The sequence below is a fragment of the Aythya marila genome (assembly GCF_965140915.1).
Source record: "Aythya marila genome assembly, chromosome: 1".
Taxonomy (NCBI): Eukaryota; Metazoa; Chordata; class Aves; order Anseriformes; family Anatidae; genus Aythya; species Aythya marila.
This window is the reverse complement of record NC_139042.1, coordinates 110408735-110424690: the sequence shown is the minus strand read 5'-3', so window position 1 is coordinate 110424690 and position 15956 is coordinate 110408735. Positions and strand designations below refer to the sequence as shown.

The following is a 15956-nucleotide window of genomic DNA, read 5'->3' as shown; positions in this document are numbered from 1 at the left end:
AGTGACCCTTGCGTGTACCATCTTCTTTGCCTCCTGTCTCCACCAAAGCACTGCAATCCTAAGCTCAACCAGCTCACCCGTCAAATGTGGAGGTGAAATGAAGTTGGACATGCACATCCGAGGCAGATGGCTAGCCGCAGTTTTGCAGCAGTATTTGGAGGATGAGTTTCTTCAAGTAATTTCAGCTGTACAGAAGGAAACGAAAGTGTTTCTTGCTGTAAATACTTTTCTCTTTTCTCCTTCCACTGCTCTGCTGCAAGTGTCTAAAGACTCACTTCACTGCTTTTCTCAGAGAAGGCTATTTCTGTCACATCGTAGATCAATTTAGGACTGTCCTATGCATGTATGGTAAAGGCAGGATGGTGCTGTGGTAGCCTTGAGCAAACCTGTATGTTTTAGACACTAGGAGCAGAAAGTAGACTTAATTGTCATTACTAAGAAGTTGGAGGGGCCAAACCACTGGTCAAAATGTGGAATTATTAAGCAGAGCCAAACTGTTTGAAAAACAGCACATGTAAGGGATTTAACTATTTCTTAGAAACATACTGATATACAGAATTGCACCATGTGGAGCTTTCTTAACTTAATGGGCTGCGCATCCAGGGAAACAATGCAAAAGCATAAGATCACCAGCTGCATCCTGAACTCCTGTTGCAGTTGTTTCCAAGCACATCTGCTAAGCGTGTCTGAAAACATTGAGATGCTGGCTCTAATGCTGTGTCAGATTCTGCTGCGTTGCTTGTGTGCAGCACTCCTCCTCCATGCTCTGTGTGAAATACCAGTGAGTTTTAAGTCCTCTCAGAGTGTGAACAAAGTAAGCGGGGCAGTTGCACTGGCCCTGTGAATATGTGTTCAACAGGGGTTCTTCAGGGCTGGCTTTCTGGTCTCATCTCTAGGAGCTGTATTCCGAAGAGCTGGAATGGCTTTCAGGCTGTATTTGGTCTGGATTTGTAATGCAACTTAGCTTTCTATAGCCTGTGTTCTTCGCTTGGGGTGGTTGTACAGAGAACCTTTTCCTTCCTGGCAGATACAATCACAACACTGGAAGAGCCCAGCAAAGTTCAGGCTGGTAAGGTAGCCCTTGTATACAGAAGGAGAGTATTCTCCCACACCTACTGCTGGTGAGGGACAGTTGTTGGTACTGCAGAAAATCAGCCTGTATATGCAGTGCTTTATCTGACTGGACAGACTTCTCGATGTGGGGATTCTGTACTTCTATAAACTGGAAAAGACCGAAAGAAATAGGTTTTTCCCCTCTGCCCAGTCTCTGCATTGGCATCTTGCTAAGTGGGGTGAGTTGATCAGGAGTGCTTTTCCTTCTCCTCACCTCCCAGTCCTAGTCTCACACTTGCAGCCTGCTCCAAGGTGCAGGACTTTGCAAAGCACACTGTGGCTCGTGTCGGTTTAGTCTGAATTCAGTCACCCAAAACCTTGCAGGTCTATTTTGTAACATTATTCAATCTGTCCAGTATGGAGTTTCTTTTCTTTTTTTTTTTTTTCACTCTTGCTTCTGACATCATTTCCTGAACACTATATTCACTGAGCTCTGTAGCCAGATTGTCGTCTCTGCATGTGATGCAAGGAGTTCTTTAAAATGGACTTCAACTCTCCTTTTATTCTGCAGTGCTTGCTGGTGATAATAACTGTTACTGATGGTAAGTGGGATTTTTCTTTATGGCATTGTGGCACAGATTTGCCTAGGTTGTTGGACACCTTAATTTTATTCCAAGATCTTTAAGGACTCTGCCAGGCTCTGTGATACATCAAGTAGTGTAACTGCTAATGCATGAAAGGAGCAGTCAGACTATGGGAAGATGTATATACATTTTTTAAGCAAACTAATTGTAACTAACAATATAGTACTTTCCCAGTGTCTGTAAAAGCATTTCAACAGAGAACGTAAGATCCTTGTATGTAAATTGCTGGCTGGAGGGTTGGAGAGCAGTGTGGTCCTGTTCCTGACACTTGGTATGACCTTGGGTCAGTCCCTGAGCTGCTGTCATCCTGCTATTTACCCATCTGTGATTTGAGTACAGCAACTTTAATAATGTGCAGAGATACTGTGAAGCTTGTTCACGCAGACACTGCGACAGTACTCTTTAGGTAAAAGAAGCTGTGCAAGCAGCAATTATTTCAGCTATCACCTATGCTACACCTATGGCATTAATGCCCTAAGCATTTTTCTCTGCACAGACATGCAGCAACCAGGAGAAGTGGCAGAGAGAGGGTAGGGTCATGTAAAATCTGGGGAGAGGAAAGACCAGCTGTTCAGACTCGTGTCACTGTGTGCATGGTGACAACCCTCACGGTAGCAGCAAAGAAAGCTAACCTTTATAGAAGGCATACTGTCACCCTTCCTGCTCCTCTGATTTTTTTTTTGACTCCTGGTGTCCCCAGACTATTGATAGGGATGGGTCCCTCTTACATCTGACCTCAGTTTTTGCCCTTTTGGGAGGCAGCTGAGGATGGATGGACAGACAGACACACAGAAAGCTCACTGCCTACACTCTGTGCTCTCCTTCCAGGCTCTGTCACCACAATTGGTGTGCTCAGTGGCAGCTCAGCTATGTTTCCTATAGGACTTGAAAACCTGCAGAACCTCTCCAAAATGAGCAAGGACAATGAGAGATGCTTCGTAAACATGGTAAATGGTACTTGGTTGGTCAGCTGTGGCACATGTTACAGACATCTGAACTTGCAGAATGGCTCTCTAGTGCTAAGGAGTGTGGAGAAGGAGGATGAAGGAAATTATGAGTTTGTTTTTAATGACATCACCAAATCCTTTGCACTGGAAGTACTTGGTAAGTGACTTTGTTAGCAATAAATAGCTTGTGAATCCGTGAGCCTGTCTGGAAGCTGCTGCCTTGAATTTCTTTTAAAGACACCTCTTGAGCTTGCAGGAGCTATAGGGGCCTCTGGAACAGAAGGCACAGCTTCATAAGTCTCAGAGCAGAAATGGTGAGCATAAGCTAAAGAAATGCTTTTGACATCCGTGTTGTCAGTCTTTCCTGTCTGTTGAGCCTCCCTTCGAGTAGCCAGTCAGTTGAGCTATGTACTATTTTTTTTTCTTACATAAAAGGCAGCAGCATAAAGTATTTTTAAAGCTGAGTCTACAGTATATAGACATGCAGCTGGAGATTTCAGTCCATTTCTAGAACAATCTTCCTGATGGGTCTCATGAAGAGACTGCTTTGTGCAGTTGCAAAAAGGTAGTGAAAGAGTCCAGGTATGACTTTCTGAGTTTTTTCCTGCCCACTATCAGCTTTGAGGTCAGTATCTCCTGGGTCTGTGTAGAGACATGCAGTAGGTACCTTAACTTGCCAGGCTCTCTGATGTCATCCCTGTGGCCTCAGCATTCCCACTCCCCTTCATTTACCTGGTCATCCACCTGTGGACTGAAAAGAAGGAAATGGAGTCACTGATACAGAATCCAGCTTGTTGCTTGGGTTAATAGAGAGAAGGCTTAAACAGGTTCAGCCCCTTGCTGAACATTGCTCTAGATAGCCACTAACCATGGGTCTTGTCCTCATCTCCACTGTTCCTTTTACAGAGCTTTCACTTAGAAGTTTTTAAGAGAAATTGAAGTGCATGAAAGTGTAATGAAAATGTCAAAGCAAACTGATCTCAGTGAAGACAAATGAATCCTTACGCTGTTCAAGTGCAAACAAGCAGAACTGCCACAGAGAGTAGGTCAAAGATGTGACTCCTTGGCCAGAAAAGATCAGGGGCTTAGATGAGAAGTAAGCAAAGATTGCAAAGTGCCCTGGTTTTTACCTCTATTTCAGTGAACTTACTCTGGGAACTTTTGTCTTCTCCTTGAGTTCTGTTGCCACATAAAGTTAGGGAAACAATTTCACAGCAAAGGAATTTCTGGAGGTAGTAATTTTAGTTGAAGTTGATGTCATAGTTGAGGAGGGTGATTTCTGAGCTTGTTTACATGGATGATTTGCATAGATATTCTCAATGCAACTCTTATGGTCATAAAACCACACAGCCTCTCTGTTTAGTCTGTATTTGCAAAGTAGAAGATTGGTTCCTTTTAATAGATTGTTTTTCTGATTTTCTCTCTTTTGTAATACGATCATCGATGCGTTCCTTCAGTTTCAGTTGTCCTAGCCTGGGCCATTCTATCTGTGGATGTCTTGTATTGGTACCTATGTTAGGCACAGGCATGATCTGTACTAATTTCTCACTAAAACAGAAGTAGAGACAGTGATAGCAAAAGTATCTGGTCAAGGAGAGGGCTGAATCTCCTCTGAAGCTACAGGTATCCATTGATTATGGAAGAAGCCTCTGGCCCCCAGGTGTGTCCATGATCTTCAGATCATGGGTTTCTGTTGCTATCTTTATCAGTTTCTACATGGAAAATGAAGAGAGGCTGTATTTTTGTGATGTCCCCAGAACATTGACCAAGGGGCAGCAGTAGGGTTGAGTGAGTCCTGCCAAGGGCTGGGAGCAGACACTGAAGAGTGGTTACTAATTGTTGTGCACCCTGGCTAACAGCAAATGCCGTGGGAGTCTTCCTGGTAGGAAAAGCTCCTGCCCAGTTCTCAGTCACTGCTGAGTCTGCTCATTGTCTCTCTTCCCTCCCCATTCCTGTTGTCCTGTGTTGCATGACCAGAGCCAGCCATTGCTATCCAGTGCTTCCCTGATGGGACCGTAGAGTTGTCCTGCAACGTGTCCAGCAATGAGAGGATGAGATTTGAGTGGCTGCTGAATGGCAGTGAGCTGAAGACCTCTGAGGCTTGCATTAAGGATGGTGGGAAGAAGGTTCGCCTGGACAGAACCATGCCTGGGGAGTTTGTATGTGAGGTTCACCACAAGAACGGCATCACGAGGCGCGGGCCCATTGTGTTGTCTTGCAGCTATGGTGAGTAATGGCATCGCCAGAAAACTTCCCTCTTGGTCTCTTGTGGTGGGAATCTTAGGACTTCTTGTTGTCAATATAAAAATGAGGTCTTCTGTCTTCAGGCAGCTGCCTTCCAGACTTTACCATATCCCCCGTTAGAAAGTGTCCCATTGACTTCCTTCTTCCTGCTCTGTCTCAAACAGAGCCTACAGTCATAGAAAGGGTGAAGCTTTGTTCAGCAGGTCCTTCTCCCCAACTCTGCTGCCAGGAAGGATATCTGTATTTCTTTTTCTACTTCCAATGATGGGGATTCTGTATGCTCTTAAGAGTCAGTGTAGAAACACGAGATGTTTCCTACTTTTACATCCACCTGTTACCCTCACTGCCTTGCAATTTGTGCAACATCCTTGGAAAAACATTTATTCTAATCCAGCAGCAACAACCAGGGCTGAATTCAGATGAGGTGTTTTGCCTCATCTCTTCTCTCCTTGTCTAGACCACCAATACAAAGATATACCAGAGCATATAAATATCTTTATCAGCCCTGCATTATCAGAGGTGTGGTAAAGATGTAATTTACTTTAAAAAAAAAAAAAAAAAAAAAAGTGTGTATATATTTGTGTCCCTGCTTGGGTATGCACTTCTGTGGGAAGGCCATGACTTGATCCCTTTGCAAGCTCTCCATAAATGCTGAGTAACCTGCTTTAATGAGACAGTAAATCTGGATCCTAGGATTGCCATAACCTCATGATGCAAAGCACTGGTTAGTGTTGTAAGCTGACTTTTAATAAAGAAAAAAAAAATCAAATTGATTAGATATTTACTTGCATCTCCAGTAGTAAAGGTTCGAAGGTTTTTGTCCTCCCTGGCAGTGAAGATGTCATCAGAACTGTGTCAGGATAACATGATTTAACTATAAGACTTTTGACTGATTTAGTCATAAGTAATTTAACATAGCTTTGCTATGTTAAATTATACTGTGCAATAGCACCTAGTGTTTTAGAAATTGCCTGAAATGTTCCAACTCTACAGCAGATTGGGTACTGTCTTTTCTCAAGACTGGCGTAGAGTTGGTATAAAAGCAAAAATACTGACTTAAGCACCAAATTGTGTGCTCTGGCACTTGACAGAAATGCCATGGGCTGTTTGTGTTTGGTTGCATTGGTGCTGTGGGCCAGCCTGTACAAGTCTGGCATTTGTGATTGTGGAGCAGCAATCTGAATTTTGTCCAGTTGAATTGGCCAAAAGTTGTTCAGCATGGTCAGACCCAAGTTAACTGAGACACTGGGGAATGAGGACGCAAATGTCTGTGAGCTCTGAATCAAGATAAACTACACAAGTGCTGACAGCTACCATTGTTTATTCTGGGTGGCTGCCCAGTCCCCTGGGTGCGATATCAGTTTCTCATTTCCTCTTCAAAAGCCCACGAGGGAATTTGGTGATAGCTCTGGGATGAGCACATGCATAAACACGTACTGGAAAGGGCGTGAGAGCAGGGAAGTAGCAGCAATTTTACTTTTTAGTCACCAAATGCAGTCGCATTCATAAGAAGTGAGCTAAAGCCATTTTTGATACTAGAAAAATGAAGAGAGAAATAAGTTCAACTAAATGAATTAATGACTAACTCATTTTGTGCGTAATTATTTGTTCCAAACAAAGGGATAAATATAGTTTTTTCACTGTTCCAATTCAGGCGCAAGATCTATTGTAAAAGCAATCATTTAGGCAACCTGTTGGCTGATGAAATTAATTTTAAGTGTTTAAGACAATTTGACAGAAATGTTTATAAATTTCCAAGGCACCAAAGGGCTCTCACTGTGGAGAATCTAAAACAAATGGCTCAGAAATTTACAAGTCAACATACATAAAAGGATTTTATTATTCATATTTTAATTACTGCTTGTTTTATTTTTGATTTTTTTTAACATACTTCATCTTGGAAAGACTTTCTGAACAAATGGCAAATTTTTAAGAAATATTCAAGACTATTTTCAACATTTTATGCTTTGGACAATATTCTCTTGAGTTTTCCTCATAGGAATTAAAATGATCAGGACAATGATTTCTCATTTGCTGAAAGTTTAATTTTGAGCCTAGACTTCTAAAAATGTGGTAACTCTCCTTATAGAGGTTGGCCAAGCAGGAGAACTGTGCTGATGCTGTGCTGCACCCAGCTCAGGAAGGAGTTGTCTGCAGCCTTCTTGGAGGAACCTGAGTGGTGCTGCCCAGAGTTTAGCCAGAGTGTTTTTAAAAAGAGAGGTGCAGGGAAAGTGAAGAAGTTCTGTGTTTGGATAGCTGCTCTGGTTCCTAGTTGTTCAGCCTTGCTAAGTGAAGCTACTGCTGTCTTGTTCAATGGGGCTGAGTAGCAGGCAAGAAGAGGTCCCAATGATTCAAAAAGCTATGGTGAGGTTTAGCGTGCTTTTAAGGAATGTATAGTACAGAGATATTTGAGCTGTTGCCTTTTTCCATGTTGGGATGAAGAGTTTTCTTACTGGATACCCCAGCGTGGAACAAATTGTCCTAAAGGAGCGTGTCTGGATGGATCTCTCTCTCCTGCAAGCCTGTGACGGTCTCTGCCTGCTTCGCTGCTCACCCTCACTACAGCAGTCCCTGCTCATATGACCTGTCACAGCAGCCTTGAGCAAGGGTCTCTGAGCTGGGTAATAATTACCACCAGCGTGTGCCTAGCCTTCTGCTCCGCCATCTGCAGCCTTAGCCTCCTGCTAGGAGTTTTGCATGATCTCAGCTGGGGAGGACAATAAAGAAAAATCCTTCCCTGAGCAGCAATGAAATCTTCCCTACAGCTTTGGCCCTGGTGGCTGGATGCTCTGGTGTCTGACAAAGTCAGATCAGAGCCTGCACTTCCTTTGAGGTTGGTGTAGTTGCTATACTGCTATCTCAAGTGGATTCTCTGAAGCCTAATCTGAGCACTGACGGCAGACTGTGGCTCTCCTTTCAGCAGGAGATGCTAGCTTAGGTCTTCTTCTGGGCTTTCTGTTTCACAAAACTTCTTGACATAAAACTTCTTGAAATGTAGCATCTTTAAAACCATCACCTCCTCCATTAAATTTGATCAAGTGTGGATTATCTGAGATGTTATTGGTCAGAGTAGACAGAAACAGACAAATACACACAGCATAGTTGTGTAAGCCTCTTACATAAAGAAAAATTCCATACAATGATTAAATGATGTGACATAAATGATGATATGCTACAGCTCATAATTTCTCTCAAGAATCCTTGAGAAAAATGGGCAACAGTAATGCCCATGTGCCCTAATCTGTCTGTGGGGCTTTCTCCAGCCGGGAGAAAGAAGCTTGCCTGCCCTGGCAACTAACAATGCTGTCCTTCTTACAGGAGACCTGCTGCAGTACCCATTGTTCATCTACATCCTGGCAGGATGTGCAGGGGGTGCAGCTATCCTGGTGGTGGTTGTGTCCTCAGTCATCTGCTGCTGCATGAAGAGGAAGCACAAGTTTATCCCAGTGCCTTCAGGTGAGTGGGGAGCTCTGTTGCCCCTGGGGTGGATCTGCCAGAGGATAGTGTATGTACAGGTTGGGGCAGAAATAGCCCCAGCATGAACTAGCCTCACCTCGGTGGTTAGTCACTTTCCATCTAGCTCTCCCTTGACCCAGCAGAGCAGAAACCTACTCACGGAGAGGCAACCATTAGGAGTGGTGGGATCTTGAAGAAAACTCTGCTTTTCCTCTTTTCAGTTTATATTTGCTTGTGTGTGCCAGAAAGAAACACAGCAAAGTGTTTTCTATGAGCAAATGGAGAAAATGGAGCCCCCTTTTGGGCCTGATCCTGACGGCTGCTGCTGGCTGTCCTCTGTCAGCACCTGTCCCCAAGTGCTCACTCCCTGCGTGGCCACCTCAAGCTGTGATCCTGGCAGCATGGCCAGGCTGGTCTCTGTCAGGCTGGCAGTGGCCCTCCATGCTGGCATCTGTCTGCTCTGGGAGTGGGGCCAGCACCATGTGAGGGGGAGCCACGAGTGGGTGCTGGAGGCCTGGCCTTGTGGCGAATGTTCCAGTGCTGCTGGGGGCCTCTTCCCTTCAAGTCTCTGATTTTTGGCTTTTCAGAGGATGAAAAAGATGACGGAATAGCGATGTCAGTGGTCTCCAGTGAAGCTGTGAAGAGCCCCCCCAATGGAGACCATGTGGAGGCTCAAGCTGCCCAAATCGACTGCCCTCCAGTGCCAGGTGTGTCCAGTGACTTGTTTCACACCAGACAGCCTGCTGAGGAGGGTGAAATGGACGTGTGGGACAGCAGGGAGGGACCTGGCTGCAGAGGGAAGCCTGGGGATAGCTAGTGCGGGCTGCTAGGCCCGTTCTGTCTGGGTGACAGAAGTTGCAGCAGGTCGCTCATCAGTGCTGTACTGGGTAGCTCTTGCCCTCAGCCAGCCGTGGGATGTAGCAGCAGTCTTCTCGAAAGCGTCCTGCAGAGGGTGCTGCCAGCAGGCTGCATGCTGCCTGTGCCACTGTGTCCTGTGCTAAAATGTCTCTTAAGAAAAACAAACAGCAACACCCACCCCAAATTAGCAGCTTTTCCGCAATTTTTATCACCCCTCTCCTTTATCATCAGTTTGATTTTATAAGAATCAGCATTGTTTTAGTAGGCAGACGTCTTCTTTGGGACAGCATCTACCAATATGCTGCAAACAGGGCTAAATCCTATCAAAGTCAGAGGCTTGCATATTTCCTTAAACTGGGGCCAAAATAGGAATACAGCCATATTTTATATCCTCCAAAATAACGGATAATAAAACCCCACTGCTTTTGCACAGTGTGGTCAAGAGAATGCAGCAATGAAAACCCTTCAGAAATCTGTGAACACTTGATATTAATACTCCGCTTTTTGCATTGTTTCCCTCAAATTTATGTCACAAACATGAATGCTTGGCAATACCTTCCTTAGTAATGCATCATCAACAGCTGAAGTAGGTCCAGCGCAGACATCATTACACAGGTCATAGCTCAGCTCTGCTGCCTCTGCTCCCTTTGTCCTTTGCTGTACTGTGCATGGCCTCTCACCTGCTTGGCTGTGCTTTTTGTCTATCCTTAGATGCTTCATTGCTCTGCCTTCAGTTTATTAAAAACACTTATTAAAGAAGAATCATAATTAAATCATTGTTAAAGAAGGGAGCATCATAATTAAATCGTTGTTAAAGAAGCATTCATTGAATATAGTGCAAGAAAGGGAAAAAAATGCAAGTCATTCAGGTAGTTGTTTAATATTAATATAAATAATGTAGAACTTGTTTCTATTTTAAAAAATTCCACAGTATCAGTTTGACTAACAAAACATCCCATATTTAATTTTTCTACAACTTAGTAAAAGCAGAATTGCATGTGGGAAGTGTTAAGGTGAGAACATATTAAAAATGTACATTTAGCCAGCTTTTATGATTCAAATAAAACTGAATAGATTTGGATTTGGTATGTTTTGGTATATTTTGGTTTGCTGGGCCCCGAGAGCTTCAGCACCAATGTGTCTTGCAGAGGAAGCTCCATAAATGAGTAATTATAAAGCATATTGAAATGTGGCTTGTAGAAGCCTGGGGAAGGGGGTGCTTGAGCTGGTTGGGCAGCTTGCAGCAGTGAGGGCTGGGGAGCGGAGGGGGTAACTTCCACAGGGTTAAATGTGTTGCACACATGTGTAAGCTGTTTCCCCCTTCTTTTCCAGATGCTGCCCAGATTGGTCCAGGCACTGAGCCCTTGCCCCTGGTGGAAGAAAATTTTCCAGTGGTGGTAGAACCTGAGGAAATGCCAGAACAGGAGATGATAGGTTACGTGGAAAGCCAGGAACATGCCTCAGACTGTTTCCCGGACCCAACTGATGACTAATGTGACATGGTTGCTGTTTAACCCTCTCCTGAAGCCTGTGACACCCATCCTTTGCATCCCATAGTCTCACTGTGTATAAGAATTGGTCTGGAAAATTTTAGCAGGGGAAAGATGTGATGTGTCAGGCCTGCTATAACCTCATTTAAAACAAAAAAAAAAAAAAAAAAACAAAAAAAAAAAACATGTGTGGCTCTAAGGCCATGCTACCATGGGCTGGCAGGTTCCCTAACAAAACTGGGCAGCTCTCTGGTGCTTTGCCTATTAGCAGACCTGCAGTTACATGATAGAGCCCTGAGGACAGCCTGAGATTGGATGGGCGATCCTTCTCCCTGCCCTCTTCATGCTTTCCCCCATCTTTGCCAGCCAGTGGCTCCTGCAAGGGACAGGTGGATTGTAGTATCACACCGGTTCCAGATAGAAATGAGGACCTGCCAGAAATTTCCTGAGAAAGCCTCTTCTCAGGAGATTTCAAGGCATTTTTTTCACAGTCTTTGCAAAGAGTTTGACTGAGTTTTCAGCTAAGTATCTGCAGTGCCAGGTATTTATCTGAAGTGCTCCTCTGAGCTCCAGACCCTGTTGAGATTTGGGCCTCACCACAAACTGTGTGAGGTGTGAAGCGGTGGGCAGGAAGCTCTGCTGGCTTGCTCACATCCTGATGCCCTGTGATGGCAGGGGGCTGTCAGATACCTTCTACCAGAATGTAACTGCTTGGGCTGTCAGAGCTCAAACAGCTCCATCACTAGCTTGCTTGCCTTCAGCAGGAGGTTGCCTGGGGCTTGGGTGCATTAATTTTGGCTGAAACATTGATTATAATGCTGAGATTATTCATCAATGCAAGCATTAGTGCCTTTATCATAATGGTTTAGCTACTTACCATAAGCTGATTAGGTTGGCCATCTGCCTGTGTGTGTAGGCTTTCTCAGTGCTGCACTATCTGCACAGACAGCAGCGATTTATGGGGTCCCTTAAGCATGCCTTGACACTGCAAGCATCCTGCCGTGCTTACGGGAGGCTTGTGAGTGCCACAGCTGGGGTAGACCTTCAGGGAAGAGGGAGGAGAGGGCAAGGGCTTGATCCCCTGCTGCAGGTAGTCGAGTCTCTGACAAAGCTGCTGGGGGCTGCTGAGCCACCTGAGTGCTCCAGGATGCGTTACCAGAGCAGGGTGTTTACTGCATGGGTACATTCTGGTAAGTAAAAGTGAGGTGCTGGGTCTGAAATGGATGGGGTATGGAGGTGCATTGTCTTTCTCTCTTTTCCCTTGCTCTGTCCCTTCTGTTATCATGCTGATGCTGTCCCAAGTACCTTGGAAGCAGGCTGGAGGTGTGCCTTGTGAATGCCACCCACCCCCTGAGGTCTGCAGGTACCCTTGCAGAAGAAAAACCTGCTGAGAGCTTTTCTCCCAGGTGGGGGAGCTGGCGGGGTGTCTGCATGTTCACCTGGACATCCTTTGTGTCTGCACATGGCAAAGCTCTGCGTCGGTGGTGCCCAGCTATAGGCTGTTCTGCTCCTTGTTCCCATGTTCTGTGGCTGTCTAAAAGGTTTTTGGATCCTGTGTGCTGTGTTGGCAATGATTCAGCTCATCTCCACTCTTTAAGGATGCTGTAGGAATCAGGTTTTTCCATGGTAAGAGGAAGACGATGACTTTTCTTGTGGTGCTGTGCTATCTCCTTTTGGCACCAACATTCCTCAAAGGCCATGAGTTGAGTGACAAAAAAAAAAAGTGTGTGACGTGGGGTGCTGGGGTGGCAGTTGCACTTATGCAGCACAGTGACTGGGATGCTCTGTGGAGGGGGGCCACAGCTGTGAAAATGGGGAGATGTGGCCAGCACTGCTGCTCCTCTGCCCTTTCTGGCAGGGGCAGGCAGGGGATGATCAGCTTCAGCACATGCGTAGCCTCAGGGGCTAAACGCTGCTCCCAGCTGTGCTACAAATGTGCCAGCATTTTGGGGCCAAGGGTTGGTGAGGGGACATTGCTGGGCTAGCCTGTCTGGCTCCAGCTCACCTCCTTGCTCTCCTGTTTCTGGGATGGCTGGGGATGCTGCAGCTGCTCTTAGCACCCTTACTGTCATACCCCCAGTCTGGGTGGGAGGTTTTTTCCCCTTGAGATAAGAGTCTGAGATTTTAGGATTCAAGACAGATAGGACATGCACAGCTGGTTTTCTTTGCTTCCCTGCTGAAGAGGCTGTTCAGCAGCAGGGCAAAGTTTTCTGCTACTGTGAGGTCAGGAGAAAAGTTGTGTAGCCTGTACTCTTCCTGTAATTGTACATGCCCATACCCAGCTATTGTTCTTTTTATGGTGTTCTTTTCTTTTTCCTGCAATGATTTTGTTCCTAATAAAAAAAAAAAAGTAAATCTGTTTTCTTACTTGTTTTGGAAGTGTTTAAGTTCTGTTATTTACTTATTGTTTCTTTATGGCTTTCATGGAAAAGGCAGGCTGGTTTCCAATTTTCCATATGGCCAAAATAGGAGAGATGATTGCAATGTACTGTGACTAGAGCTGGCATGGGTAGTCTAGGGAACAGAGATCCCAAGGACACTTGTTCATAAGTCAGACCAAAAGAAGACTGTAGGACAGTGTCATAAAACCTGTCAGTGTGTGCATATCCATGTGCAGACAGTGGGTTCAGTCCATATCCTGATGATATGTGATCGTAAGAAACCAGAGCAATGGTTCTGGCTGTCCCCTCCAGCCACTGGTGGTGGTGGGCCTCCTGGCAGCCAGCGCCCCTGGCTGGGGAAGGCTGTGAGTAGGGCAGGGTCCATTGCTGTGCCTGTCAAGTGCTGGTGGGACAAGGGAGCTCTGCTTTGTGGGAAATGCAGACATCTGGGGCTCTGCTTTCCAGCCCCTACCCTGGGCTGCTGTTCCTGATGTCATAGTGGCTGTGTACTTAGCTCTTGGGGTCCCTGCTTGGAGTCTAGCATGAGGCAGGTGCACCAAGAACCAGCAGCTGGTAGGGACTGGAGGACTAGGACTCTGCCCACACCATCAGCTCTACAGAAGTGATTGAGGTTGGTGAGTCTGAAAGCAGATAGACAAAACTGGTAGAAGGCCAGTTCACAACAGCAAATGAAACATTCATTGTAAATACTAAAGAGGTGTGTGAGTAGTGGTTAACTTTTGATGAATATCTAAGTCTGTGTATTTGGAAAAAAAAATAGATTTTAGGCATGCATATAGGAAGCTCATGCCACTTTTTCTGAATGACTTTAATTCACTTCAAAATAAGTAAACGAGCTCATGTGTAACTCATCTGTAGGATGCAGTGTCACTGACAGATATTGCAGAAAACCATTTCCTTAACATTAACAAATTCTCACAGTGCTACAGCATCCAGAAGATCAGGCATTACTACCACCATTCAGGGTGGAGTGAGATGCTGCATGGACTTCAAAAGCTATCTACAAAGAACCAGTATCAGAAGGTGGCCAGGAGAGCAACATCACTCCTTTCTGTCAGATATGGATGCAAAAATTTTGTCATGTGCCAGCATGGAGGCTTGGATTAGCATTTGGGTATTGCTTATTCCTTCAGCCAGGCTGCCTAGTGTCCAGGTATAAAGACTGTTCTAACCCTTTGAGTGGAGATGAGCTGTGATCCTACAAGTATGAGGTTAGTGGCAGAGAAGTCCCTCCAGCACATATAAAATGCTTCCCTCTTGTCCTCTGGTGTAAAATGAATGAGGAAACAACTGCATCAGTCCCATGACCCTTGAAGCCTAGTGACTATTTGCATTGGTTTCATTCACAATGAACTCTGTGTTTCCTTATTACAACTTGAAGCAAGTTGTCTCTCAGGCTGGAGACAGCAGGGGAGTTCTTACTGAGAAATCAGAAGGCCTTAAATGAAGCACTTCTAAATATTTGTACTTCTCCAGCAAGCAGATGGTGGCAGGTGTTGTGGTAATTACATTGAGGGTAGTTTAACTTGGAAACAAGGAGTTAGAGGATAGTTTGGGCTAGGATGTAGTATGTAGGACCACTAGGAAGCATGGTACATTTCTGGCTGACCTTGTTCAAATGTTGCTTGCATGACTCCAGACTGTGGGGATGAAGGTCAACTCTTAGCCAACTATGGCACTGAGAGACTTAGGTTGTGGTGGTTTCACCCTGCTGGGCAGCTGAACTCAACTACAACTGCTCTCTCCCTTCTTCTCAAGGGAAGAGGGTGAGAAAATATGATGGAAAGGACTCAAAGGTTGAGATAATGACAGGGAAAGCTGCTCACCATTTATAATTGTTGGCAAGACAGACTCAGCATAGGGGGATAGAAATAATTTCTTACTGATAGCAGATTACAGCAGTGAGAACTAAAAGCAAACTCAAAACACCTTCTCCCCATCCACATTGTTCTACATCCTCCCCATGAGCAGCACAGGGGAACAGGGACTGGGGGCTAAGGTCAATACCTAACACTTCATCTCTGCTGCTCCTTCGTTTTCCCTCCCACGGGATGCCGTCTGTTCCGAACTGAACTTGAGGGGTCTGCCCACAGGCAGCAGCTCTTCAAGAACTGCTCCTACACAGCCCCGTACCACGGGGGTCCATCTGTTGGGAGCAAAATTCTCCCATGCATCCTCCATGGCTGCAGCTCTGGCCCAGGGCCTGCTCCTGTGGGAGCTCTCCATGGGCCGCAGCCTCCCCCAGGCCACATCCACCTGCTCCACCGCGGGCTCCTCCACGGTCTGCAGCGTGGAGATCTGCTCCATGTGGGACCCATGGGCTGCAGGGGGACAGCCTGCTCCACCAGGGGTCTCTCCACAGGCTGCAGGGGAACTGCTGCTCCCTGCCTGGGGCACCTCCTGCTTCACTGACCTTGGGGGCTGCAGGGATGATTCTGTCTCATTTAATGCTCTTCTGTCCTAGCTGCTGTCACACAGCAGTGTCTTTTTTTTTTCCTTTTTTTTTTTTTTCTTCTTCACCTTCCTTCAGTCTGCTCTCCAATAAGCTGAACTAGCGTTGCTCCCTGGCTCAGCTCTGGCCAGCAGTGGGTCCCTTTTGGAGCTGGCTGGAGCTGACTCTGATCTGATGTGGGGCAGCTGCTGGGCTCTGCTCACGGAGGCCACCACTGCAGCACCTCTGCTACCACAACTTTGCCTTGTAAACCCAATACATGCCTAGCTATCTTGACCAAGCAATGCAAGCAATGTGGCTAAGTCACGCTATCATCAGCCATCTAGTGGTGGTAGGGACAAAAGAAACTGTTGCCTGGCCATACCACAGCAGACTGCCTGGAGGGCAAAAGATGTTTAGTGAAAAAGAAC

At 45.7% G+C, this 15956-nt stretch overlaps 1 protein-coding gene across 1 annotated transcript; it reads left to right on the top strand.

The window, feature by feature from the left end:
• The first annotated feature begins 1510 nt into the window (after positions 1–1510).
• On the top strand, positions 1511–13052 carry LOC309891236 (uncharacterized protein). The gene is made up of 6 exons (XM_082784513.1): positions 1511–1655; positions 2526–2801; positions 4622–4870; positions 8207–8344; positions 8932–9051; positions 10535–13052. The coding sequence occupies exons 1-6, from the start codon at positions 1595–1597 to the stop codon at positions 10693–10695; spliced, it is 1005 nt and encodes a 334-aa protein (XP_082640639.1). The 5' UTR covers positions 1511–1594; the 3' UTR covers positions 10696–13052.
• The last annotated feature ends 2904 nt before the right edge of the window (positions 13053–15956 follow it).

What these genes read in the sequence shown, in the direction of transcription:
- LOC309891236 (XM_082784513.1), top strand. Translation starts at nt 1,595, where the DNA reads ATGGACTTCAACTCTCCTTTTATTCTGCAGTGCTTGCTGGTGATAATA. An exon ending in CTTTGCACTGGAAGTACTTG is followed by an intron (nt 2,802 to 4,621) that starts GTAAGTGACTTT and finishes TTGCATGACCAG; the next exon opens with AGCCAGCCATTGCTATCCAG. An exon ending in TGTGTTGTCTTGCAGCTATG is followed by an intron (nt 4,871 to 8,206) that starts GTGAGTAATGGC and finishes TCCTTCTTACAG; the next exon opens with GAGACCTGCTGCAGTACCCA.